Here is a 27,245-nt window from a genome sequence, read left to right as displayed (position 1 = left end):
ATTCACTTACATAGAAAAAGAGGTTAATATTTCTATTTTCTTATATTCAAGCTTTCTACTATTTAATGTATGTTGATGGCAAATGAAATGATTTTTAAAATCTGATGTTGGGTTATCATTTGAAGATCTAATGCAACGATTCCAGTTTTGCCTCAGTAAACTGTATCTTTTGGAATTTATAACTACAATCAAGAATAATCAAAAGATTATACTTCAAAAGAAGTATAATGATTTGAAAAACAAAGAAGTCAAACGTGCTAGAATGCTTTTACATATAATTTCAAGAAGGAATGTTAGCCTATAAATACTTTTGTATTTCTAATAGGAGTTTTTAAGAAATTAAAAATTTTATATTTATACATTTATATATACCTTCAACAGGGGGAGTCACTTTTCTACCAATGGTTATGGATGCTCTTTCTTCATATATTATTTCTTCAGACGACTCTTCAACTTAAAAAACATAGTATTTTATTTTAGACTGAATTCAGAGTAGAATACTGCAACTGCTGAGTTTCAACATATCAACTTAGTTACACACTATAACATATTCTTCAGAAGATTTCAAAATACCAATAACCTTACTACATAAGACAGACAACAGATAAACACAAAAGATCCATCTATAACCAAAGCAAGATGATGAGACGACTATCATTTTTCCAAGATTTAGTGCACAGCCATGTACCTTGGACAGGTGGAGCTTCTGGTTCTTCAGGGATAGGAACTGACACTGTCTCTTCTGTGATGATTTCCTTGGGAACTTGAGGCACTTTAAAGATATTGATTTTGTTTACTATTAAGAATTTAGAAGATGTACAAGATACTGCAAAGAGCAGGCAAAGAATACTTGGGTACGGTACTTCATTTTGTAAGACTCTGTAGGGGAAATGGCTTTACAGGCAAGGCACCCTTTTGGACATCCTAATTTAATAAATGAGTCCTTGCAGCCTTCTTCATTTATTTCTCATCCTCTGTGTACCTTTAAATATAGATGTTTTCCACTGGTCTAACTTTGATGATTTTAAAAATTGAATCTACATTTTTTAAGCAATCACTCGGCACTCTCAACTCTTATTTCCATGGTAATGACTTGTGGATCTACATCTCTGGCCCCGATCTCTTTCCTAAGTTCCAGATGCATATTCCCAAATTCCATACTTGAAATGTAAAAGATATAGTCACTGCCTTCTTTCTAATATTAGTTTGGGGATTCAGTGAACCAGTCTCATGGCCTAGCTTCAACTCTTATACAATCATTTTGGGCTCATCTAGTTCCCTCATTACTTTGAGAATAGACACCCACTCAATCTCCACTTCTCTTAAATCCAATCCTTTCCATTTCTGTCACCACTGATCTTACTCAATTTTTGAAGACCTTAAAAACTGTAATGCTTCTTTCCTAATATTATCCTCTTCTAAGAATTTGACCTGCTGCCAGTTATCTGAAGCTCGACTCCTGTTAATTTATATACCACTGAAGCTTCCTATCGCCCACAGACTAAAGTACATGCCTTATATTAGCATTCAAAGAACTCCAAAATGTGACTGGCATCATTACATCTAGCCTTATCTTTCAGGATAAGCAAGGTTTCTCCTGTTTGTCTGTCTTATTTTCTCTTTGCCTTCATTATTTCCCTCTTTTTTTCTGTAAAATCTGTTCTTGCATAAACTTATACTTCATATTTTTGTTATAAGAACTACTATTAAGATGCTTAGACAGCATTCAGAGAAATACATTATTTCTTTCTTCATGGTAGATACCTTTTACTCGCTGGATTTCTGGTTTTTTGGTAACAGGCACGGGTTCCTTCTTTACTGGAACAAGTCTCTTGGGCAGCTCAGACACTTTGAAGATATTAGTTTTATTTTAGAAAGAATATTTAAAGACATTGGAAAAAGTGTTAATAATAAAGAACCTATAATTAACAGAGCAGCATTAAAATTAAAGAAAGCAAAATAAGGACATTTTTGTCCCTAACACTGAAGACAACTTATTGGATTCCACTTGAAGATATCAGAATACTTAAAAAAAAAAATTATTGTATCAATGATGATGTGAATACCTTTAATTTCTGGTGTTTCTGGCTTCTTAATAGTTGGGACTTTCTTCACTGGGACAACTTTCTTTGCCATCGCAGGTACTTTAAAGATATTAGTAACATTTAATAATATAAAATTGCAAGATGCAATATGTACAGATTAATTTGACAAGTCTGCTCAGAACTGTAACATACAGATGACAGTTCATAATATAGCACATAATATAGCACAATATAAAACAAGGAAAGGGAGCCAAATTTCTGACAACACACAAAAAAGAAGTAAATATTTATTTTACTGTAAGTACCTTTAGGAGGTGGAGGTTCTGGTTTTTTGATGACAGGAACTTTCTTCTCTGGGACAATCTTCTTGGGCTCTTCAGGCACTTGAAAGATAAGGATTTCTTTTAGAGTCAAATGATTACAGTGAAAAGATTAATGCTATGAATGAATGAAAAAGATCACACTTATTTCTTTGCTATGTTGCATTGTGTCTGTAGGACAAAAGCTTTAATGTGTGCAACTGACTTTTGTTCTTGCTAATAAGGTCAAATGTTAAAGAAGGAAATAGAAGACTGAGATGTTTGCCTTAAACAAGATAAATAATAGACATAAAAAATCAAATAGTATATTCTTCCATTCAGTGAATCTTGTCTTGTACCTGCTGGTGGTGGGGCTTCCGGTTCCACCTCTTCTACAACAGGAACTGGCTCTTCCTCTTCAGGAACAATTTCCACAGGTTCTTCATAAACTTTAAAGATATAGTTAATTTTAATTGAATGTGTGGAACAATATTCTAAAATGCACAAATGTGAAACTCAATAGATAGTCATCTTGATTTCTCCCCTTGTTTCGATTAATATCATCACTTGTATTAAGATGAAATCCATCTTGTTTGACTGATTTCTGTTTCTATTGCTTTGAATGCTTGAAAAACCCCTTTAGTGTTTAATGTCATTTATAGTCATTAGTTCACCTGTCCTACTTTGTGTGTACATTAGAGAAGCTTTGTGTAACACAGTTTATGATGGCCAGTGTAGTTGCTGACTATGGACCCCAAATAGATTTAAGATTGGAGCCTATTAAGAATAGCGAAGTAAGACAAATAATTAAAGGACAGAAAATGACCAAGAGATACTCAATTAGAAGAGGAACAAGGCTTATGTTAAAAACAGTCAAAAGTGGTTAAGCTCACAAACAGCATTACATGTACCTTCTGGAGGAGGAGAGACTACTTTCTCAGGAACAGGGATGGCTGGTTTCTCCTCCAAGACAGGTTTCTTTGGTACCTCTGGCACTTAAAAGATAGGAGTTAGTTTTACTTCTGGGTAGTTGAGAAGTACATGAAACTTATACCATATCTAGTTCAAATAACCCAGGGACAGATCCAAGAACAAAATTCACAATGAGGTCAGTTATCTGTTCTTGGATCCACATAGTAGGAAGAAAACAAAGCCTATTAAGATTAACAAAACCATGTTAGAAAACTCTTCCAATACTTAAAATAGACATACCAGTCTTTTTTTTTCTTCAATCAATGATGCTATTTAAAAACATTTAAAACCCTAAACATCCAGTATAGTAGGTTTGTAGTTAATATAAGATGTTTGACAAACAAAAGGCTTTCCTATTGGAAGTGACTTTCGAAATCCAAGAGTGAGTGCTTATCTACTGGTTAGTGACATGTACCTTTAGCTGGTGGGACTTCTGGCTTTTTGGGAACAGCTACTTTCTTTTCTGGAACGACTTCTTTTGGAACTTCAGGCACTTTAAAGATATTAGTATTTTAACATTATGAAGAATCACTTGTATACAAACATTCATCACATTTACACAGGACAAAATGCTTTTCAAGAGCTAGAGGTTGTAGCCACCTCTCTTAGACAGTAGACAGTTACAAGTACCTTTAGCAGGCGGGACTTCCGGTGTTTTGGGAACCACTGGAGGCACTTTCTTTTCAGGAACAACTTCCTTGGGCACCTCAGGCACTTAAAAAGATATTAGTATTTAGCTCATCATTTCAATGACATACGGAAATCGTTAAGCTGAGCAGTGGAACATAGCATTTTAGAGACAGACATTTTTCTGTAGGAAGCAGTGGCAGTGGGAAATACCTTTCACTGGTGGTGGTTCAGGTTTCTTGGCAACAACAGCAGGTGGTTTCTTTTCTGGGACAGGTTTCTTAGGTGGGACGATCACTAAAGATATTATGATTTATGTTTTAGAATCGGTGAAGAAGAGTGAAAAACGAGAAAAGTCCTAACGCCTAAATCTGGGGGACAAGAAGGGCAGAGATTGGCTAAGGCCCCACAGCGGCTGGCCAGTACCTTTTGGAGGAGGAGCAGGAGCAGGCTCTGGCTCTTCTACGACTTCAACTGGAGGCTCCTCTGGGGCTATTTCCTCAGGCTCCTCATGCACTTTAAAGATACAAGCTTGTTTGAATGCTAGAACTGACTTAAGCATATGAAACATTTTGTAAAATGATTTTTACAGCACTCAGAAGAGAGTTTTTCTTTTTAAAAATACTAGTTTGGAGAGTTTCATGATTACCTGCAGGAGGAGGACTTTCCGGTTTGGGAGGAATAACTTCAGGCACCTTCTTTTCTGGCACGGCTGCCTTTGGCACCTCTGGTACTTTAAAGAGATTAGTATTTTCATGATTAGACTGAGTGAAGACAGACAGACAGTGTCAAACACAGCAACATGGAGGCGGCTACCTTTGGCTGGTGGGACTTCTGGCTTTTTAGGAGGCGTCACAGGTACTTTCTTTTCAGGGACAACTTCTTTGGGAGCCTCAGGAACTTAAAAGATATTAGTAAGGTAACATTTATGAGTTATGAGATCATTGGAACAAATTATTTTCAAGAGCAGAGGAGTTATGTCTTTTAAGCCTAAGATCAGTGACAGATACCTTTAGCAGGTGGGACTTCTGGCTTTTTAGGAGGTGTCACAGGTATTTTCTTCTCAGGAACGACTTCCTTGGGAGCCTCAGGCACTTTAAAGATATTAGTAAAATTACATTTAGAAGTTGTGGGAGCACTAGAGCAAAATGTTTTTGAGAGCAGAAGAGTTTTATTTTCTGAAATCTAAGGTAAGTGACAGCTCCATGTAACAGGTGGGACTTCTGGCTTTTTAGGAGGTGTCTCAGGTACTTTCTTTTTAGGGACAACTCCTTTTGGCACCTCAGGCACTTAAAAGACATTAGTAAAATTACATTTAGTAGTATGAGACCAATGGAGCAAATATTTTCAAGAACAGAAGAGATATGTGCTTTAAAGCCTGAGTTTCATGACAAATACCTTTAACAGGTGGGACTTCTGGCTTTTTAGGAGGCATCACAGGTACTTTCTTTTCAGGGACAACTTCTTTGGGAGCCTCAGGCACTTAAAAGATATTAGTAAGGTAACATTTATGAGTTATGAGATCATTGGAACAAATTATTTTCAAGAGCAGAGGAGTTATGTCTTTTAAGCCTAAGATCAGTGACAGATACCTTTAGCAGGTGGGACTTCTGGCTTTTTAGGAGGTGTCACAGGTATTTTCTTCTCAGGAACGACTTCCTTGGGAGCCTCAGGCACTTTAAAGATATTAGTAAAATTACATTTAGAAGTTGTGGGAGCACTAGAGCAAAATGTTTTTGAGAGCAGAAGAGTTTTATTTTCTGAAATCTAAGGTAAGTGACAGCTCCATGTAACAGGTGGGACTTCTGGCTTTTTAGGAGGTGTCTCAGGTACTTTCTTTTTAGGGACAACTCCTTTTGGCACCTCAGGCACTTAAAAGATATTAGTAAAATTACATTTAGTAGTATGAGACCAATGGAGCAAATATTTTCAAGAACAGAAGAGATATGTGCTTTAAAGCCTGAGTTTCATGACAAATACCTTTAACAGGTGGGACTTCTGGCGTTTTAGGAGGCATCACAGGTACTTTCTTTTCAGGGACAACTTCTTTGGGAGCCTCAGGCACTTAAAAGATATTAGTAAGGTAACATTTATGAGTTATGAGATCATTGGAACAAATTATTTTCAAGAGCAGAGGAGTTATGTCTTTTAAGCCTAAGATCAGTGACAGATACCTTTAGCAGGTGGGACTTCTGGCTTTTTAGGAGGTGTTACAGGTACTTTCTTCTCAGGAACGACTTCCTTGGGAGCCTCAGGCACTTAAAAGATATTAGTAAATTTACGTTTAGTTGTTATGTGACCACTAGAACAAACTATTTTCAAGAGCAGAAGAGTTTTATCTTCTTAAATCTAAGGTGAATGACAGATACCTGTAATAGGTGGGGCCTCTGGCTTTTTAGCAGGTGCCACTGGTGCTTTCTTTTCAGGGACAATTTCTTGAGGAACTTCAGGCACTTAAAAGATAGTAGTTTTATGCTTAGGTTAAACAGATCAATGAATTAAAAAGTACTTCCAAGAGCTAAGGAGGTATTTCTTCTATAGAAAAAGGACTGGGGTGAAAAATACCTGAAACTGGTGGGATTTCCAGTTTTTTGGGTGGTGCTTTGGGAACTTTCTTTTCTGGAACAACGTCTTGGGGAACTTCAGGCACTTGAAAGATATTAGTAGTTTTATGGTTAGGTTAATGAAGAGCAATGGACTTGAATCATTCTCAAGAACTGAAGAGGCATTTCTTCTGCAGAATGAGCTCAGAGCCAAAATGTACCTGTGACAGGTGGAACTTCTGGTTTTTTGAATGGTGCCTTGGGAACTTTCTTTTCTGGAACAACTTCTTGGGGAACTTCAGGCACTTGAAAGATATTAGTAGTTTTATGGTTAGGTTAGTGAAGATCAATGGACTAAAATCATTCTTAAAAATTGAAGAGACATTTCTTCTGCAGAATGTTGTCTGGGTCAACATGTACCTGAGACAGGTGGGACTTCCAGTTTTTTGGATGGTGCCTTGAGAACTTCCTTTTCTGGGACAACTTCTTGGGGAACTTCAGGCACTTGAAAGATATTAGTAGTTTTATGGTTAGGTTAGTGAAGATCAATGGACTTGACTTATTCTCAAGAACTGAAGACACATTTCTTCTTCAGAATGAGCTCAAAGCCAACATGTACCTGTGGCAGGCGAGACTTCCAGTTCTTTGGCTGGTGCTTTGGGGACTTTCTTTTCTGGGACAACTTCTTGGGGAACTTCAGGCACTTGAAAGATATTAGTAGTTATGGTTAGGTTAATGAAGAGCAATGGGCTAAAATCATCCTCAAAAACTGAACAGACATTTCTTCTGCAGAATGTTGTCTGGGTCAACATGTACCTGTGACAGGTGGGACTTCTGGTTTTTTGGGTGGCGCCTTGGGAACTTTCTTTTCTGGGACAACTTCTTGGGGAACTTCAGGCACTTGAAAGATATTAGTAGCTTTATGGTTAGGTTAAGGAATAGCAATGGGCTTACACCATTCTCAAAAACTGAAGAGACATTTTTTCTGAAGAATGAGGTCAGAGCCAACATGTACCTGTGACAGGTGGAACTTCTGGTTTTTTGGGTGGCGCCCTGGGGACTTTCTTTTCTGGGACAACTTCTTGGGGAACTTCAGGCACTTGAAAGATATTAGTAGTTTTACGGTTAGGTTAATGAATAGCAATGGACTAAAATCATCCTCAAAAACTGAAGACACATTTTTTCTGAAGAATGAGGTCAGAGCTAAATGTACCTGTGACAGGTGGGGCTTCCGGTGTTTTGGATGGTGCCTTGGGAACTTTCTTTTCTGGAACAACTTCTTGGGGAACTTCAGGCACTTAAAAGATATTAGTAGTTTTATGGTTAGGTTAATGAATAGCAATGGACTAAAATCATCCTCAAAAACCAGACAGACATTTCTTCTTCAGAATGTTGTTTGGGTCAACATGTACCTGAGACAGGTGGGACTTCCGGTTTTTTGGATGGTGGCTTGGGAACTTTCTTTTCTGGGATAACTTCTTGGGGAACTTCAGGCACTTGAAAGATATTAGTAGTCTTATGGTTAGGTTAATGAATAGCAATGGACTAAAATCATTCTCAAAAACTGAACAGACATTTCTTCTGCAGAATGTTGTCTGGGTCAACATGTACCTGTGACAGGTGGGGCTTCCAGTGTTTTGGGTGGTGCCCTGGGGACTTTCTTTTCTGGAACAACTTCTTGGGGAACTTCAGGCACTTGAAAGATATTAGTAGCTTTATGGTTAGGTTAAGGAATAGCAATGGGCTTACACCATTCTCAAAAACTGAAGACATTTTTTCTGAAGAATGAGGTCAGAGCCAACATGTACCTGTGATAGGTGGGGCTTCCAGTGTTTTGGGTGGTGCCCTGGGGACTTTCTTTTCTGGAACAACTTCTTGGGGAACTTCAGGCACTTGAAAGATATTAGTAGTTTTATGGTTAGGTTAATGAATAGTAATAGACTAAAATCATCCTCAAAAACCAGACAGACATTTCTTCTTCAGAATGTTGTTTGGGTCAACATGTACCTGAGACAGGTGGGACTTCCGGTTTTTTGGATGGTGGTTTGGGAACTTTCTTTTCTGGGATAACTTCTTGGGGAACTTCAGGCACTTGAAAGATATTAGTAGTTTTACGGTTAGGTTAGTGAAGATCAATGGACTAAAATCATCCTCAAAAACTGAAGACACACTTCTTCTGAAGAATGACGTCAGAGCCAACATGTACCTGTGACAGGTGGGGCTTCCGGTTTTTTGGGTGGCGCCTTGGGAACTTTCTTTTCTGGAACAACTTCTTGGGGAACTTCAGGCACTTGAAAGATATTAGTAGTTTTATGGTTAGGTTAATGAATAGTAATGGACTAAAATCATTCTCAAAAACTGAACAGACATTTCTTCTGCAGAATGTTGTCTGGGTCAACATGTACCTGTGACAGGTGGGGCTTCCAGTGTTTTGGGTGGTGCCCTGGGGACTTTCTTTTCTGGAACAACTTCTTGGGGAACTTCAGGCACTTGAAAGATATTAGTAGCTTTATGGTTAGGTTAAGGAATAGCAATGGGCTTACACCATTCTCAAAAACTGAAGACATTTTTTCTGAAGAATGAGGTCAGAGCCAACATGTACCTGTGATAGGTGGGGCTTCCAGTGTTTTGGGTGGTGCCCTGGGGACTTTCTTTTCTGGAACAACTTCTTGGGGAACTTCAGGCACTTGAAAGATATTAGTAGTTTTATGGTTAGGTTAATGAATAGTAATAGACTAAAATCATCCTCAAAAACCAGACAGACATTTCTTCTTCAGAATGTTGTTTGGGTCAACATGTACCTGAGACAGGTGGGACTTCCGGTTTTTTGGATGGTGGTTTGGGAACTTTCTTTTCTGGGATAACTTCTTGGGGAACTTCAGGCACTTGAAAGATATTAGTAGTTTTACGGTTAGGTTAGTGAAGATCAATGGACTAAAATCATCCTCAAAAACTGAAGACACACTTCTTCTGAAGAATGACGTCAGAGCCAACATGTACCTGTGACAGGTGGGGCTTCCGGTTTTTTGGGTGGCGCCTTGGGAACTTTCTTTTCTGGAACAACTTCTTGGGGAACTTCAGGCACTTGAAAGATATTAGTAGTTTTATGGTTAGGTTAATGAATAGTAATGGACTAAAATCATTCTCAAAAACTGAACAGACATTTCTTCTGAAGAATGCTATCTGGGTCAACATGTACCTGAGACAGGTGGGACTTCCGGTTTTTTGGGTGGCGCCCTGGGGACTTTCTTTTCTGGGACAACTTCCTTGGTAACTTCAGGCACTTGAAAGATATTAGTAGTTTTATGTTTACGTTAATGAATAGCAATGGACTAAAATCATTCTCAAAAATTGAACAGACATTTCTTCTGAAGAATGAGGTCAGAGCCAACATGTACCTGTGACAGGTGGGGCTTCTGGTGTTTTGGGTGGCGCCCTGGGGACTTTCTTTTCTGGGACAACTTCTTGGGGCACCTCAGGCACTTGAAAGATATTAGTAGTTTAAGAATTTGGGAAATTTGAAGGCATATTTTACAACAATTATGAAGAGATAAGACAATATACATTCTTAACACAGCAGTGGGAATAAATACCTTTAGCAGGTAGGACTTCTGGTTTTTTGGGCACAGCTACTTTCTTTTCAGGCACAACTTCTTTAGGAACTTCAGGAACTTTGAAGATATTAGTATCTATTAGCTAGAAACTATGAAATGGGAATATCGACAACACACTTGCCCAAGCAAATAACATTTATAAAACTGACGGACACTCCTAAACACCCTTTCCCCAGCCCCCAAAACATGTGACCAACAACATAGATGGATAAATACCTTTGGCTGGTGGAGCTTCTGGCTTTTTAGGAGGAGCCACAGGCACTTTCTTTTCAGGGACGACTTCTGGCGGCACCTCAGGCACTTAAAAAATATTCATAATTTGTGTTTAGAAAGGTGGAAATTAATGAATGACTATATCATGCAATCATACACCAAGATATTTTGGATAACTACCAAACCTCTTTTTTCTTTAGAATTCTAGTACCTTTATGTAGTGGGATATATACACATAATTTCTTTTAGCTAAAAGAGCAGTTATTTTCTTCCCAGTATGTATAGTATTGCCATTACCTGCAGGAGGAGGACTTTCCGGTTTGGGAGGAATAACTTCAGGCACCTTCTTTTCTGGCACGGCTGCCTTTGGCACCTCTGGTACTTTAAAGAGATTAGTATTTTCATGATTAGACTGAGTGAAGACAGACAGACAGTGTCAAACACAGCAACATGGAGGTGGCTACCTTTGGCTGGTGGGACTTCTGGCTTTTTAGGAGGCGTCACAGGCACTTTCTTTTCAGGGACAACTTCTTTGGGAGCCTCAGGCACTTAAAAGATATCAGTAAAATTACATTTAGGAGTTATGAGAGCACTGGAATAAATTATTTTCAAGAACAGAAGAGTTATGTCTTTTTAAGCCTAAGGTCTGTGACAAGTACCTGTAACAGGTGGGACTTCTGGCTTTTTAGGAGGTGCCACTGGTGCTTTCTTTTCAGGGACAACTTCCTTGGGAGCTTCAGGCACTTAAAAGATATTAATAAAATTATATTTAGGAGCTATGTGGTTCACTGAAACAAGTATTTTCCAGAGCAGAAGCATTATGTCTTTTTAAGATCAATGACAAATACCTTTAGCAGGTGGAACTTCTGGCTTTTTAGGAGGTGTCACTGGTGGCTTCTTTTCAGGGACAACTTCCTCGGGAGCCTCAGGCACTTAAAAGAGATTAGTAAATTTATATTTAGGAGTTATAGGACCACTAGAACAAAATATTTTCAAGAGCAGATGAGTTTTATCTTCTTAAGCCTAAGATCCAGGACAAGTACCTGTAACTGGTGGAGCTTCTGGCTTTTTAGGAGGTGCCACAGGCACTTTCTTTTCAGGGAAAACCTCTTTGGGAGCCTCAGGCACTTTGAAGATATTAGTAAATTTACATTCGAGTCACAAGGATTAACACAGGCAAAAATCACGTTTACACAGCAACAGCACTTTAGAGGCTAGCAAGGCAGTTCTTTCCACAGCCCTCCCTATCCCCTCCTGAGGGGCTGTTAGGATGTACCTTTGACAGATAAAACTTCAGGCTTTTGCAGAGGATGGACTTTTTCCCAGACAACTTCTACAGGCACCTCAGGCACTTCAAAGATATTAATATTTTCACATTTAGGAGCCACAAGAATCAATGCAAACAGGAAACACATTTATATAGGGAAAGACAGTTTCCCAAATATCTAAGCTTCTGGCAACATATACCTTCATCAGGAAGGACTTCAGCCTTTTCATGACGAACCACATATGTTTTCTTTTCAGAGACAATTTCTTGGGGAGTCTTGGGCACTTTAAGAAATCAGTATTTTAACATTTAGTGTTTCAAAGGTCAATAAGAACAGCAAAATATTTTCAAGACTACAAGTGCTATTTCTTCTTGAATTTGAGGGCATGGGAACTTGTACCTTTAACTGACGGAGGCTCTCTTTTTTTGGAAGGAACTCTTTGTGCAGGAACACCTTCTTGAGCAGCTTCAGGCACTTTAAAGATATTAGTATTTCACATTTAGGAGTTAAAATAACTAATGAAAACAGTAACCACACTAAGTGAGCAAATGTAGTTTTCTAGACGTCTCTTCTGTCTATTCTCCCCTTGCCCCACCAAGCATCTAAGTTGAATGGGATTAGTATTAACAGCATCCTTGAGAAGATGGACACTAGACCCTCTTTATGAAATATTTGTTGAGTGAATATTTTTAATAAAAGCATTCTCTGTTTTGATAGGAATGGTAACATACATTTTCTTCGGAGAGGGAACTTCTTGTGGAGCTTCAGGTACTTTAAAGATAGTATGTTTACATTTAGGAGTTAGGAAGAACATCAGAAAAACAGTTTTAAGAACTGAGGGTGGACAATTTCTTCAGTGTCTGTTCAGAGGTGATATGTACCTTTCACAGGTGGACATTCTGGCTCTTTAGGAACATCCTTAGCTACTTTCATTTCAGGAGCAACTTCTTTCACAGCTTCAGCTACTTTGAAGATATTAGTATTATACTTAGAGCTTAAGGGATCAGTGGCGACATTAATGACATTAACCAAAGTGACTGTTAGGACTACAAGGGTGCCTCCTTCAAGAACTGGATGAGGTATAAAGTCCTGAGGGAAGGAATGAAATCTTGTCTTTGTTATTTCCTATCTCGCTACCACCATACACATGGTGGGCATATGTTAAATAAATGAAGGAAGGATGATAGAATAAATGATACCTTTAGGGGATGGAGTTTCAATTTCAGGAGGACCAGCCATGAGTATTTCCTTTACAGGGACAACTTCTTCAGGAGATTCAGGCACTTTAAAGATATTAATGCATTGTACTTCAGAGTGATGAAGAGCAGTGAAGAGTTTTACTCATAACCCCAACTACAGGAATGTCCCAGACTGGGTGACCTCCTTGCTCCCTGAATCTGATTCTTTGGTAATAGTATGAATGTTTGATTATCAGGAGCTATTTTCTTAGTCACCTCAGACACTACCAATGCTAGTAATTTTATTTCTTTGAATGGTAGGAGTATAGAAAATTAGATAATAAAAATTTACCTTTAGGTGAAAAAACCCTGAATTTTGAATAATTAACAATGTACCTTTTGCTATTAGTTTGGGGAAAATAAAAAAGCTCCTTTCTTATCTGAACTGGCTTTATTTTGTGCCCTCACATTAGGTACTTTAAAAGGGTAATTGTTTTTAGAAGAAAGGAGAACAACTAAAAATTTTAGACTGAAAAAATAGTGTCAAAGTGCTCAGATATTCTTCAAATTACAGGGTATCATGGGCATTTTGAAGAATTTGTCATTTTGGATGTTTTAAAACATTTTCATGTTTTGATTAATCTGAAAATGTTCCAAATGGGAAAACTTAAGACTCTTTAAAAATAAAAGACAAGGAGAGGAGCAAATAAATTATTCAGGGCAGAATTCTAACTTTAACTGGTTTTGGTTTTAACTGCCCTGGTTTCAGATGGTTTCAGAGAGGATATTACACACAGAACAGTTCCACAGTGAATTTAATATTTTATTTTCTTTAGGTCATGGTTTTCTGAAAGTATTTCTAATATTAAATCCTAGGGGAAATCAATTATTTCAAATTCATGGGCTTGTTTTTGGTGGTAAGTTTATTTTAATAGAAAAGCAATTCCAATGGGTAGTTGTATCATATCCTGGAATTTCAATCCCACGGAGCATTTGAATTACTGACTTACAGTCTACAGCCAGGAACCTCTGCCATTTGACAACACTGATTTTCACTTTAAAGAGGGGTGGGGTGAGCCTATTTAGTCTAGCTTCAGGGATATAAATGTTACAGGTGATCTCTCATATAGATTTTTTTCTAGTACTCTGAATTTTACTTTTTAAGGCAACAGCAATAGCTATTTCCTATTGAAGAAACTACCTGGGTCATATCTGCATATTACATGGATATATATTTTTCCTAGAGGCCTCATAGATAAAATTTATACCTCAAGCATCTCCCTGTATATAAAGGTATGGACTTTTCCCACTTATGGCTCATGGGGACATGTATAATACTCAGTCAAGCTGCTATTTTGGTGGACCCACTTTGAAGTGGCCTCCCTGGTAGCATCTAGAGCTTTTAAGATATTAGTATTTTTACACATGTTAAGTACAACAATCATGAGATAAGGAGGCTGACTTTCTTCTCGCTTGTACCTTTTGATGGTGGTATTGTTCTTCTTCTGGTAACAGGAGCTCGTCTCTCTGGAACACCTTCCTCAGAGACTTCCACCTCTTTAAAGATATTAGTATTTTTTAATTGAGAAAAGGCAAAGACAGGAAGACATGACTTACAAAGAAAGTTAGGTATATTAACAGACATTACAACTTTAAATTAGATTTTTTTGGTCTAATAGTTAATCATTATTTGTTGTATGAATGGGATTTGACTTTTTATAGGGGCAAAACATAGACAGTTCCTTGTCTTGGGTACATTAGGGACTCTAAAGATATTAGTATTTTAGCATTAGAGATTGTGAAAATCTACAAAAAGCAGTGAACGTATTTTGCAGACTGATGAGGAAAGATTTTCTTATTTAGATTTTCATAACTAAGAATTATACCTTCGGTTGGAGGATGCTCTGGAATTTTGGGAATAGCCTCAGGTAATTCCACCTCTGGCAATGCTTCTCTGGTTGTATCAGGTTCTTTAAAGATATTAGTAGGTTTATACTTAGAAGTTATAAAAATAGTAAATTATGTAACATGCAATATTTGAGTCTTCAAGTCAAAGATATTCATCCAAGTTTGATGTTGTTGAAATGTACCTTTAGTTGCTGGTGTTTCTCTCTTTTTGGGAACAGTCACATATACTTTTTCCTCTGGAACAACTTTCTTGGGTGGTTCAGGCACTTAAAAGATATGATACAGTTATATTTATAATAGTGAAGGAAAGTACTGAGTTTTTAAAATGAGCCAAAAGTAAATTTTCTTCACTGGGTTATTGGTATTATATACCTTTTGCTGGTTTGGTTTTTGCTTTTTGAGGATGAGTCACAAGTACTTTTTCTTCCAGATATGATTCTTCAGATATTTCATAAACTTTAAAGATATTAGTATACATATAATTAGAGGCATTTCAAAGTGGATGAAGAATAGCATTAAGAAAAATATAATACATAATACACATTCATAACTCAAATGACAGTAGTACATAGACCCAAATTAGTGACAATAACACACTGGCTAGGAAAAAATCTCATTTCCAGTTTTATGATATAGGACTTTCGGAATTCCTTTATAAGCATGATGGTAAAATTGAGGAATTCACTGGTTCAGGGACTAGAATATAATTCTTCTACTTTGTCTGCAGAAAGCTACTGGTAAATTTTCCCTATCATTAATTTTTATGGATTTTTCTCTTAAAGAATGGGATTGATGTTGAGTTGCACATCAAAAATTCTCGAATATTTGACCTACTGGAAATTCATCTAAGTCCCTTCCTGTTCCAGGAACCTAGTTACTTATATGTTAAAAATATAAACCAAATCTAGTTTATTGCTTCATATTTAATACGAATGTGAAAACCATTTAGGAATTAGAAGAAAATAAAAATAAAAATGATTAAATATTTGGAAAAACTAGGCAACTAAGAAATAAAGATTTCTCCAGCTTTTAGAAAGGAAGACTAGCTGATAATAATAACCAAATTCAAGTACACCAAGGGTATTCAAACAAGGGAGTTGTCATATATATTTATCCCAACCTATTATAGGGTGACAAAGACTGGATTTAAATTTTAGATTCAAATAAGTGGAAAGATATCTTGACTACTGGCATTTTCACTCTTCTGATGATTAAATAGCATTCTATTTAGAATATTTTATTATTCCTATTATTTATTGTTTAATTAATCATAATTTTGCATAAAAGCAAAACCAAAAATGAATTGAGGCTTCTTTTGCAATTATAATGGCCTTATAAATCTATGGGTATTTGAGCAGCACTGCCAAAATGTTTCCAACAATTATTGCAAAAAGTAAAAAATACTAATGGTGAAGTATTTGATTCTACAATATCTAAGTAAAATACTATTAGGAAGTTAAGGAAAGTCACCTTACGGTCTGAGAAAATGAATTGCTTCAAAACAGAAGACATTTTTTACAGAGACCACATTAACAAGACAATGGTAAATTCAACAAGACAAATGACTTTTCTAAAATTGGGCAATGGTATACATAAAGGACTATTATTATTTTTTTTTAACTATTTGTTTTTTAAATTGGCGAGGAAATATACCTTGTCTGAGGCAAACAGTCATTCAAATTATTTAATTTGAGCCAAATATTTTGGGCATGTCGGGCTTTTTCAAGATATTAGTACATTTACTTTTAAAAGCTATGAAGACAAACTCAGACAAACCAAAGAGAACCACCAATTTTTCTACACTCACTGTAAGTTGTTGCATCTTCAGAAAGAACTATGCGTGATATTTCTTCTTGAATACTTTCCTTAGGCACCTCAGGAACTTCAAAGATATTAGTATATTAATTATAATAAATAACTAATATGACAAGAAAATAAAGACACAAAATACAAATATATCACTCACACTCACTGTAAACCATGAATAATTAGACACTGTTATTTCCTATTGTGATTAGCATCAGTGTATACCTTTAGCTGGTGGAACTTCAGGCTTTTTAGGAACAGTTTCACGAACTTTTTCTTTTGGAACAATTTTCTTGGGTACTTCAGGAGCTTTAAAGATATGTGTTTGTTTTACTTTTAAGAATTGCATCATTGGGTATAAAATATCAAGACAAAAAGGGGCATCTAACAAGGGGAATGTCAAAAATCCTCAAATTAGGAGTCATGCAAACACACAGCCAGTGCATCTCTCTAGATTGCCTTGTTGATGAACCCTTGATTTGTCATATTAGAAAGACTTTGTCCTTTGACTATAGCATCATTTTCTATTGTCATTCGGAACATGTTTGTTTCTAAAGCTACTTGACAATAGCTTCCAACATGAATTATTTTTGAAAGAGAGATTGAGGGGTCAACATTTCAATACTACTTAGGAAGAGGTTCAGTACAGATAATAACAACATTTAGGCTTAGGTCTGTGTTCCCTGAAGGTTGTTATAAAAGGTAGGATTATGTTATGGGACATAAATTGAAATTTACATCATTCAGCCATTTTGTGGTGTTGAGGGAAGAATGATCTCTCTTGTTCTTCATTGCAATAAGTGAATAAAAGGGAGTTTCGTGTTAGTGGTGAATCAGCAAAGGCAGATACCTTTAGCTGGTACAACTTTGGGCTCTTCAGGAACATGTACTTCTTCTTCTACCACGATTTTCTTGGGTACTTCAGGTACTTTAAAGATATAGCAATAATTTACTTTTGAACATTCATAAAGATTTTTAACAAATAGAGCACAAGAGAAATGTAAACACAGAACAGAACACAGCCACAATATAAAATACAGACATTGCTTTATCAGATACATTACAGTAATTAATATAAGTTGAATTTTGATAACACATACAACAACAAAAAAATCCAAAGGAATTTCTCATGTAAGAGTCATAAGAACTTGACAAGAAAAATGAGTAAGACACCTTCTCTGCTTTTTCGCCTGTTTTGGTGGAATAATTGGCATTTTCAGTGATAACATTCTTAAATGGTTCAGAGACTTTAAAGATATATGTTATTTATTAAATACTGTTTCTTATTTATGTTGTGAAATTCAAGAAGTTTAAAAAGTTGAACAAAGCAAGGACATCAAACACAAAGTCATGATATATTTGTATATAGTAGGTCATTAAAATTAATAATCAACAGAAAAACAGGGATTTATCAATAAGCATATTAGTGAATATAAAATCAAAGAGCACCAAAGGAGGAAAACTGGGTTCACTATTTGGTTAGTAGTGAGATTCATTTTGGGTATTTTTAACAGTGACTATTTTTTGATAGAACTTCCTTTAACCCCTCACCCACTTTAAAGATATTAGTTTGTTTTAGACATTCCAAAAACACAAAACACAGAAGAAAAACATCAAGTAGAATGCAAACTTGTAAAGTTGCCAAGGTGCTACTGCATATAAAATTAGGTTAAGTTATTTTTCACAAATAAAATACCTTTAGCTGGTGGCTCTTTTCGAGGAACAACTTTAATGGGTGGTTTTTTTGGAGGGATGACTTTCTCAGAGATCTCAGGCCCTTTAAAGATATTAGTGTTTTGGTTTAGAACCAACTTCTGAAGTGTAACTGCTCAATGACTAAAGTTAGTACAATGAGGACTCATAAGATGCTTTCTCTATTCATATTTTAGAAATTTACACCAGACCCACTTCCAAAAAAGACTTGATTTTGCTAACTTCCTCTAGATTGTAAATTTACTCTGTCTACTAAGCACATACACATTCCTTCCTATTGAAAGTGAAAGTTGCTCAGTTGTGTCCGACTCTTGGTGACCCCAAGGACTATACAGTCTGTGGAATTCTCCAAGCCAGAATACTGGAGTGGGTAGCCGTTCCTTTCTCCAGGGGATCTTCCCACCCCAGGGATCAAACCTAGGTCTCCCGCATTGCAGGCGGATTCTTCACCAGCTGAGTCACAAGGGAAGTCCCTCCTTCCTATTACACCCATATTATTAACTTGTTCAAGAACTGGAGTAGTCTTGCAGAGGAAGTATTTGTAAGTTTATTCTCAGAATATACTAGAATGCAGGTGCTGCTACCACACTTCATTTCCTTTCTTAATGCTGTTTCTCTTGAAAATATCATAAGATGGTGGGAGCTTTGGCTAAGTAATTATCCATGTGTGAATAGCTGGTTGAATTGCTAACAAAGCAATGGCTGTTTTGCCTCGACTATAAATTCCTCAGTGCACTGAGGAGTTTCTTTTTATTCAGCTGATGACACTGGCTAGTTATTTTGGAACCTGTAACAATCATGTAACATTCTTACTTGGAATTTAGAAAGAATCCACAAATGCATACAGTGAGTTTTCTTCTTTCTTTAGGCAAGTAGATATCAGATATTAGTATCTAAATGCCTAAAACTATACTCTGGTTAATCTCGACTCTGTATCAATCATTGTTATCAAGTAAACTCATATTTCAAGTATTTCATGATTTTATCAAGGAAAATAAGTGAATTTCTAATGTTCAAACTGAACATGACACTTACTTAAAAAAAAAAGATGTTAGGGCAACATATTTGTAATATCTGTACAATTCTGTATACCTTTAGGTGGAGCTTTGGGTTTTTCATATACTTCCTCTTCTTCAGCCTCTAAAACTTCTACTACCCTATGGACTTCTTCAACTCTGTGCATTTCTTCTGCTGCTCTATACTCTTCTACTTTGAGGAATTCTTCTACCTCATGGAACTCTTCTTCTTCAAAATACTCTTCAACCTCATGGAACTCTTCTTCTTCAAGAGCTTCTTCCACCTGTGCTTCCACTATTTCTAATTCCGTTCTTTCTTTTACTACTTCCTCTTTGTGGAAAGCAACAGATATTTTTTCTTCAAGGACAGCTTTCCCTGAAAGAGCATCTATTTTAAGAGACTCATTTTTTTTAAGCACAGCAAAAATGAAGATGTAAATTCAAAATATAAAGAAAAACAACTGAGAAAAGCTTTCATGCAACAATACAAGAACATCAAAGATCTGCCCCAAAGTACCTTTAGCTGGGGGAACAACTTCTTTTTTAGGCACAAGGACTTTCTTTTCTGGGATTTTCTTTTCTGGGACTTTCTTTTCTGGGATTTTCTTTGGCACTTCGGGCACTTTAAAGACATAGTTTTAATATTTAAGACTGTGAAGAGCAAGCTTTCATAAGCAAAAGACATCAAATACCATCAAGACACGTTGACATAAAACATAAAACTCTTAATGAAAAGAGATTATAAGAAAGTTGAGGTTAAAAAGAAAAGATGTACCTTTAGCTGGAGGGGCCTCTTTTTTCTGAACAGGAACTGGTATTTTTTCCTCCGGAACTTTCTTCGGCACTTTAAAGATATTAGGCATTTCAGTTAGCTGACAATAGTCAATGATAAACATGAAATAAAAACATCAGAAATAGCATCAATATTACAACAATCAAAGTTTAAGAAGTCACTCTGTACTGTAAAATTGGACACAAATTTTAGAGGCAATAAAGATATCTTCACTCATTTTGTGCTATTATTTCCTTAGAAGAAGATATGTCCACAAGAAACCTGTGCCGTCTTTTTGTTTTTAATAGCAGGGACTACCAATATTGAGCCTGATTCTACTATTTTTAATTTCACAAAGGCTTTTTTTAAAGTGATTATCCTCATGAAGTACTTAAAGCCTCAATATAGGTGTCACATTCTGCTGGGCACTATCATGTCTGCTGAGGCTATCTACTGTGATAGAGACAGCATAACCTAAACAATTAGGAGGCTACTGAAGCATTAGCCTAATTAGGAAGCAGAGAGAAATAGATGCTTTGTAATAACCTTGAATACTCTGGTCAGATATCACAAAAGGAACACTAGGCTCTTTAAAATAATTATTATCTAAGTATTAGAATAGACATCCCCCATAAAAAATACAGCAGATATAATTACTGTAATATTATATGAGAAAATTCTACTTATATAATGGAATAAAATCTAGGAATGAAATGTTGAGAATAAAGATCCACTGTAATGTATATAAGTATAGAGAGGTGTACTATTAACATTAAAATTCTCAGCTATTTAAAATAAGAATCTTCTGAAATAATTCACATACACACACATACATATATATAAAATTATTCATTAACATTCCAAAATGCTAAAACAATCGAATGAATTATATTTTTACAGGTTCTTAATTAATTTCATAAGCTCTCTATTTAAATGACTCTAAGAAAGCAATGAAAGAAGATACTTTTGTTTTTTAAAAAGAAGATGGATAAGAATTTGAAGATATTATTATCTTTAGTAAAAGGATTTGTTATACCTTTAGCTGGTGGTGCCTCCACTTTTTTAGGAACAGGAGTAGGTGCTTCAGGTACTGCTTTCTTAACCACTTCAGGCACTTAAAAGATATTTTACAGACATTTTGAAAAATAACATGCAATAAACAGAACAACAACTACCATATACAAAAAAAAAAAAAAAATCCAAACACAAAACATTGATTTATTTTACAAAAGATATTAGCAGCCTAAATGGTAATTACATATATGAAGTACTGACTCTAAAGGTGAGAGGAATATTACTTGGAAATCCTATAAGCAAACAAAGGTTTGCATAAACTAACAAAGGACTGTCATAGTCTTTAGCAATGAAAGCCTAAGAATTATTCTCAAGGGCGAACACCATAGAAATAGGTTTTCCCCCACTTTCCTACTGAAGAAAAAAATTAAGGATTGAAAACTAGGAGAAAGTATTACAATAGCAGCTGACCAGAAAACATCAAAGTGTCAATAACATAAAATTCTCTCTCTCATTCTGCTGCTGCTCATTCTAACTGTACTGCAAATGCAGTGGAAAAAGTTGGGCAAAGAAAAGGGACCCAAAGTTTCAGGTGCTTATCATAATCAATTTATCATTGATATGATGTAAGTAAAGTATACTGGTGAATATTAGGTTTAGATGACTTCTGGGAAAGATAGCGAACAAATGTCCAGTCCATAAAATCAGCTGTACCTCTAGGTGGCGCCACCTCCTCTACAATAGGCGGTTCCTCCGGGACCTCCTCTTCTGGAATAGGCTCTTCAGGCTCCTCAAACACTTTAAAAAGATTATTATTTTGTAAGTTATTTTTTATAATCCATTTGGATATTAGACTGAAATGATACATCTGAAAACTGAGGTTGTGTGATCAGCATAGGTAACTCAGCCTTCTAAATACATGTGAAAACTCATTCATCCTTGAAAAAAGCCTTACTGAGTCTTCAGAGTACATTAAGTCCTTCCTAGAATTTTACAACTGGAAAGGACTTCAGAAAGAATTCAATTTAAATTATTATTTTTAATGGAGGTGGACTTTTTTTGAAGTCAAACATTCACTTAGGAGTCAAAGTCAGACTTTCTGTACCAGTTACTCAGGTTTAACTAAGAACTCCTCTTGGAGAAGCTAATCCCACAATTACCAACCAAGCCATGTGATGAAAAGTTTCCCATGGCAAACACAGTTTCCCTTCAAAGATTCTCATTAGAGTAAAACAAACAAACAACAAACAATCACACATGTAAGAAAAGAGATTCAATTGGTTTTGTTTTGCCTATCCAATTTCTACTAGGTAAAGAATATTTTCTTGTAGAGTCTGAATATGTTTATTTTTTGGAGTGGAGTATGCATATACCTCTTGAAAATATTAGACAAAATAAGATAGTAATGTTTTTGAAAATGCTGTTTTCTTAGAAAGTCATCTACCTTCAACTGGTGGAACTTCCTCTTCTTCAGGGACAATGATTCGTTTTTCTTCCACCTTCTTAGGCACCTCAGGAACTTAAAAGATATTGACTGTTTTAGGCACTTAAAATGCAAGAACCAGGCAGAGCACATAAAGACCAAGTTCCCCATTTTTCAACACAAGAGAGCTAATAACAGAATACACATGCACGAGATGAAACATTGACATTTCACAGCATCGCTAATGAGACAAAAATAAAAAGTTGGCGGTTCAAGATAAACACCATTCTATCTTTTACTGCTGGAGTCCCTACTTTTTTTAGGAAGAGCAATGGGTACTTCAGGGATGGGTTTCTTAGTTATCTCAGGCTCTTGAAAGATACATAAGTTTAGCATTTTTATTTTACTTTTTTTTTTTTTTACAAACAACCTACACGGACAGATCAACATAAAATACACAAAGACAGAGTGGAAGAACTAACATAGAACAAACATGGGTGCAGCAGAGTTGCAGGTGACGGCTACACAACAGAGCGCACAGTGCAAACGTTTATGTGGCACATCCCTAAGTGAAGAGCATCGCATTTCCACCCCGGAGGGCAGCAAACACAGCCCTGTTGGGACTGCTGTACCTTTGGCAGGAGGAGGCACTGCTTTCTTAAGACCGGGTGGAGGCACCTTCTTTTCTGGTTCAGGTTTCTTAGGCACCACGGGCACTTCAAAGATATTATTTTGTAAGTTCAGTTTCATGAACACAGAGACAACAGACAGCACAATATTGTAAGTTATGTTAACCCACACTGGGAAACGGGGCATTCTGGCATTTACAGGTGAAGAAAGAAATGGCAGTGTCTAATTTGCTTGGGAAGAGCAGTACCTTTGGCAGGAGGAACTTCCTCTTTCTTGGGAATGATCACTTTCTTCTCTGGCACTTTCTTCTTAACCTCAGGCACTTTAAAGACATCATTTAATGATAAGAACTTATTGTAAAGGACAAAAAAGAGAGAACACAAGAAGTTCACACAGAGAAAGACTAACATGCAACAGTCGCTTAGGACAGGGATGTAGTGTAAGTCGGGAGCCCAAAGGTAAGGATAGAGTTAGGTGCCTTAGAGGAAGGGATCAGCAACCTATTTGAATACCAGAGGACAGATGCTATCATTTCACCCACTTAAATGTCACTAGAAATTTATTAAATCATTATCTATAGAATATTTCTAAATTCTTACAATCCAATAAAGGATCAGCTTTACTGTTTTGTTGATTATAAGACTATTTAACCTAGTGGAGAGGTCATGCTGATTTTAAGTAGTCATGTCATAAACTTTGCAGAAAATATTGAGCTTTAAGGCATAAATATATATTGTCCCATACTATGCACTGATTGAATATGATGAATCTGGATACTATTCATTCAATCATAGAGTCCTTCTATATACCTTACTTTCTTTTATCCTCATAGTAATATCTACGCCCACTAGGACTGATATTAGTTTCCTCGCTTTTTAGGTTTAGATCAGTTAAAGGACTTGCTCAGGCTAACACAGCAAGATACATATTCAATGCTGAAATCAAACCCTGCTGGGCTATCATTTATACGTATGTATCAGAAGACATACACTATCAATCAGGGTTTTCACAAATGCATTAATCTTTTATCTTTTCATCTTGATGTTCTAAAGACACTTTATATAAATGATTGAAGGATGATGTTTAGGAAGATTAATTCATCACATTTTTCAGGTGCTTTTCGCATTGATAACTTAACCTTGTAAAATATCTATACGGAAATTATGATGTTTAATAAAATTATAGGGAATTGGGTAGAACTTCTGGGGAAATTTTAGCACTTCTCTCCATCTTTGTTCCTGAATATTGCTTTATATCCAATGAAAAGTGGATATCAGAGTTCTGCAACATTTTCAAAAGTTAATGTGACTAGTTTATAAACATGAAGTTTCCTAAATCCCAGTTCTGCTATAATTTTTCTGGTGAAACTATGGATGAAGAATGTGTATGTACTTGGGGGAAGTGTACCTTTAGGTGGTGGAGGTTCCACTTTTTTAGGAGCTGGAACAGGGACTTTCTTCTCTGGTACAGGTTTCTTTGGCACTTCAGGCACTTTAAAACATTCATTTTAAAACATTAAAAAATCACATGTACAGTACTGGATATGTAACAAAAAGACACATGAGAATAGGACCACAAACTACTAAATAACATTCTATGTCATGAAATCTGAAAAGACATTCAGATTACTTACAATAAACAGACACATAAGACAGACAGAAAATAATAAGAGCACACATGTCTGGAATGTTCTCTAAGATTTAGGTGGTAGGAAATACAAAGAGGATAGCATCACAGATGAAATTAGAGATGAACAACAGGACGGAAAGGCAGAATTCAACACAAAAAGAGGCCTGAGGACTTCAAGAAGAACTGCTATACCTCGAGCAGGTACTGGCACTTTAGGCTTAATTTCTGGAAGAACTTCTTCTTCTTCGGGTACCACTTCTTCCTCAGGTACAAATTCTTCCTCCTCAGGAGGAATTTCCTCTTCTTCAGGAGGAACTTCCTCTTCCTCTGGAGGAATCTCTTCCTCCTCTGGTGGAACTTCTTCCTCAGGTAGAACTTCCTCTTCCTCTGGAGGAATCTCCTCCTCCTCTGGTGGAACTTCTTCCTCAAGTAGAACTTCTTCTTCCTCATGGAGAAATTCCTCTTCAAGAACAATTTCTTCTTTATGTACAACTTTCTCTTCCCGGAGCAGAGCTACAGGAATTGGAACTGGAACTGGCTCACGTTTCTTTGGCACTTTAAAGATAATTGTCAATCGGACAAGCATCACTTTTATGTACACTATTCAAAACAGTGGGACAACATGAAAAGCTAATATTCTGTAGTCAAAAAGCATCAACTGTTACCAACATAAGTCATTATAATTAGTGAGGCTGTAGAATGCCAGTTAGTTTGCCTTTTTGTTTTGAGTTTGTTAGAGATTAATGTACCTTTGGGCGGAGGAGCCTCCACTTTTTTCGGAACAGGTGTTGGCTTCTTTTCTTCTGGGAGGACCTTTTTGGGCACCTCTGGCACTTTAAAGACATTATTTTTCTTTAAGAATGTGTTCTTTTACATGTGTTAGAGCAATAGACATAAAAAGGAATCACGAAATATCTGACTTTAATATTTCTAATAAGACAGATAATTGTTTAAACCACATAACATTATGGGAGAGTTTATATATGAATATATATATAAATGTTGGGCTTCCCCAGTGGCTCATGCTAAAGAATTCGCCTGCAATGCAGGAGACTTGGGTTCGATCTCTGGGTTGGGAAGATTCCATGGAGAAGGGCACGACAACCCACTCCAGTATTCTTGCCTGGAGAATCCCCATGGACAGAGGAGCCTGGCGGGCTTCAGTCTATGGGGTCGCAAAGGGTTGGACGTAACTAAAGTGACTGAGCACGCATGCCTGCATATGTAAATGTAAGGTTTTTTTCCCATGGACTTTACACGGTGAAGCGATGTACCTTTTGCTGGTGGAGCCTCTACTTTCTTAGGAGCAGGAACCGGCACCTTCTTCTCAGGCACAGGTTTCTTGGGCACTTCCGGCACTTTAAAGAAATGATTAGAGAAACAGTTTATCCAACTTAGAACTTTGAATCCAAGCATAGTCTCAAAAAGACTATGACAAGGTCATAAGAGTATGACCACATTGTTTCAGGAAGCATTTTACTTTTAAAATAAAATCTTTTATTTTCCACGAAGGAATACTAAAGCATTGCATCTCCAAGTAACACAGAGTTTATTTACTCATGTGCAAATTTGAAGTGTAAAAAATGTTTATGACGTTGCAAGTTCATGTACCTTTGGCAGGTGGAGCTTCCTCCTTTTTGGGAACTGGTACTGGCACTTTCTCCTCTGGTACAGGTTTCTTGGGTACCTCAGGGACTTTAAAGACATAAAATAGCGTTAGTGTCACATTTTTCACCCATAGGTAAGAATTTAGCAATTTTAGGCCAATTGAAGTATCATAAATGTTTGAACAATTTCACTTGAAGATTGAAAATAATAATTGTAATAACCACAAAACAAAGGCCTGGAAATGCACAAAAATTCAGATAAAGAACACGGAACAAATGTAGACTGTTAATAGAGACAACACACAATGTCTGGTAAATGATGATTTTGTCCATCTTCATATTATAATAAAATTTTTTTTTATTCTAATAACTTGACACTAAAGAGGAGGAGTCAAACATTAATCACCAGTATGCTTTGATGGTAAAATTCAGAGATGAATACACAATAAACTGCTCCAGTTACCAGCTGGGAGGTCTTTGTCTTGGCTTTCATACTGCTAATATCACCATGGGGTAAGAACAGATGTGGCTAACCAAGTTATACTACATGGGTAAATTATTACATTATTCCACTGATGTATTACAAAGAGATGTACCTTTAGCTGGTGGAGCCTTCTCTTTCTTAGGAATGGGCACAGGAACCTTCTCCTCAGGCTTCTTAGGAATCTCAGGCACTTTAAAGATATTGTTTATTGATAAGTCCTTGCTACCAGTAACAACATATCCACACAAAGGACAGTGAACAAACAACAGGACAGTTTCAAACAACAGATAGCAACAACTCCAAAGTTTTGAACTCAGAAGATGTCTATTTAAATGCAGATTAAGCTGGTAAAGAATCTGCCTGCAATGCAGGAGACTAGGGTTTGATTCCTGGGTCAGGAAGATCCCCTGGAGAAAGGAATGGCAACCCACTCCAGTATTGCTGCCTGGAGAATTTCATGGACAGGGGAGCCTGGCAGGCTACA

The 27,245-nt window shown here is 36.5% G+C and overlaps 1 protein-coding gene across 1 annotated transcript in view; it reads right to left on the bottom strand.

The window, feature by feature from the left end:
- The window catches only part of TTN (titin), a 275,821-nt gene that overhangs the window by 121,278 nt on the left and 127,298 nt on the right, over positions 1-27,245 (bottom strand). Inside the window, exons 139-183 of the mRNA XM_061135156.1 lie at positions 26,874-26,951; positions 26,282-26,365; positions 25,945-26,028; positions 25,420-25,503; positions 24,863-25,225; positions 24,449-24,532; positions 23,289-23,363; positions 22,433-22,507; positions 21,703-21,786; positions 21,011-21,088; positions 19,978-20,046; positions 19,720-19,824; positions 19,279-19,578; positions 18,170-18,250; positions 17,324-17,401; positions 16,699-16,782; positions 16,475-16,549; positions 15,040-15,123; positions 14,850-14,933; positions 14,646-14,729; positions 14,239-14,316; positions 12,781-12,864; positions 11,981-12,055; positions 11,781-11,864; positions 11,590-11,664; positions 11,357-11,440; positions 11,162-11,245; positions 10,973-11,056; positions 10,778-10,861; positions 10,611-10,694; positions 5,342-5,425; positions 4,954-5,037; positions 4,760-4,843; positions 4,593-4,676; positions 4,370-4,459; positions 4,157-4,240; positions 3,947-4,030; positions 3,732-3,809; positions 3,256-3,339; positions 2,704-2,793; positions 2,351-2,428; positions 2,067-2,144; positions 1,765-1,848; positions 689-772; positions 373-453 (exon numbers count right to left, since the gene is read on the bottom strand). Of these exons, the coding sequence (XP_060991139.1) occupies positions 373-453; positions 689-772; positions 1,765-1,848; positions 2,067-2,144; positions 2,351-2,428; positions 2,704-2,793; positions 3,256-3,339; positions 3,732-3,809; positions 3,947-4,030; positions 4,157-4,240; positions 4,370-4,459; positions 4,593-4,676; positions 4,760-4,843; positions 4,954-5,037; positions 5,342-5,425; positions 10,611-10,694; positions 10,778-10,861; positions 10,973-11,056; positions 11,162-11,245; positions 11,357-11,440; positions 11,590-11,664; positions 11,781-11,864; positions 11,981-12,055; positions 12,781-12,864; positions 14,239-14,316; positions 14,646-14,729; positions 14,850-14,933; positions 15,040-15,123; positions 16,475-16,549; positions 16,699-16,782; positions 17,324-17,401; positions 18,170-18,250; positions 19,279-19,578; positions 19,720-19,824; positions 19,978-20,046; positions 21,011-21,088; positions 21,703-21,786; positions 22,433-22,507; positions 23,289-23,363; positions 24,449-24,532; positions 24,863-25,225; positions 25,420-25,503; positions 25,945-26,028; positions 26,282-26,365; positions 26,874-26,951 (4,200 nt within the window). The remainder of the gene's footprint in view (positions 1-372; positions 454-688; positions 773-1,764; positions 1,849-2,066; positions 2,145-2,350; positions 2,429-2,703; positions 2,794-3,255; positions 3,340-3,731; positions 3,810-3,946; positions 4,031-4,156; positions 4,241-4,369; positions 4,460-4,592; positions 4,677-4,759; positions 4,844-4,953; positions 5,038-5,341; positions 5,426-10,610; positions 10,695-10,777; positions 10,862-10,972; positions 11,057-11,161; positions 11,246-11,356; positions 11,441-11,589; positions 11,665-11,780; positions 11,865-11,980; positions 12,056-12,780; positions 12,865-14,238; positions 14,317-14,645; positions 14,730-14,849; positions 14,934-15,039; positions 15,124-16,474; positions 16,550-16,698; positions 16,783-17,323; positions 17,402-18,169; positions 18,251-19,278; positions 19,579-19,719; positions 19,825-19,977; positions 20,047-21,010; positions 21,089-21,702; positions 21,787-22,432; positions 22,508-23,288; positions 23,364-24,448; positions 24,533-24,862; positions 25,226-25,419; positions 25,504-25,944; positions 26,029-26,281; positions 26,366-26,873; positions 26,952-27,245) is intronic.

The sequence above is a fragment of the Dama dama genome, chromosome 33 (assembly GCF_033118175.1).
Source record: "Dama dama isolate Ldn47 chromosome 33, ASM3311817v1, whole genome shotgun sequence".
NCBI classification, from domain to species: domain Eukaryota; kingdom Metazoa; phylum Chordata; class Mammalia; order Artiodactyla; family Cervidae; genus Dama; species Dama dama.
Note: the sequence above shows the minus strand (reverse complement) of the source record. Positions and strands in the feature narration are given on the sequence as shown.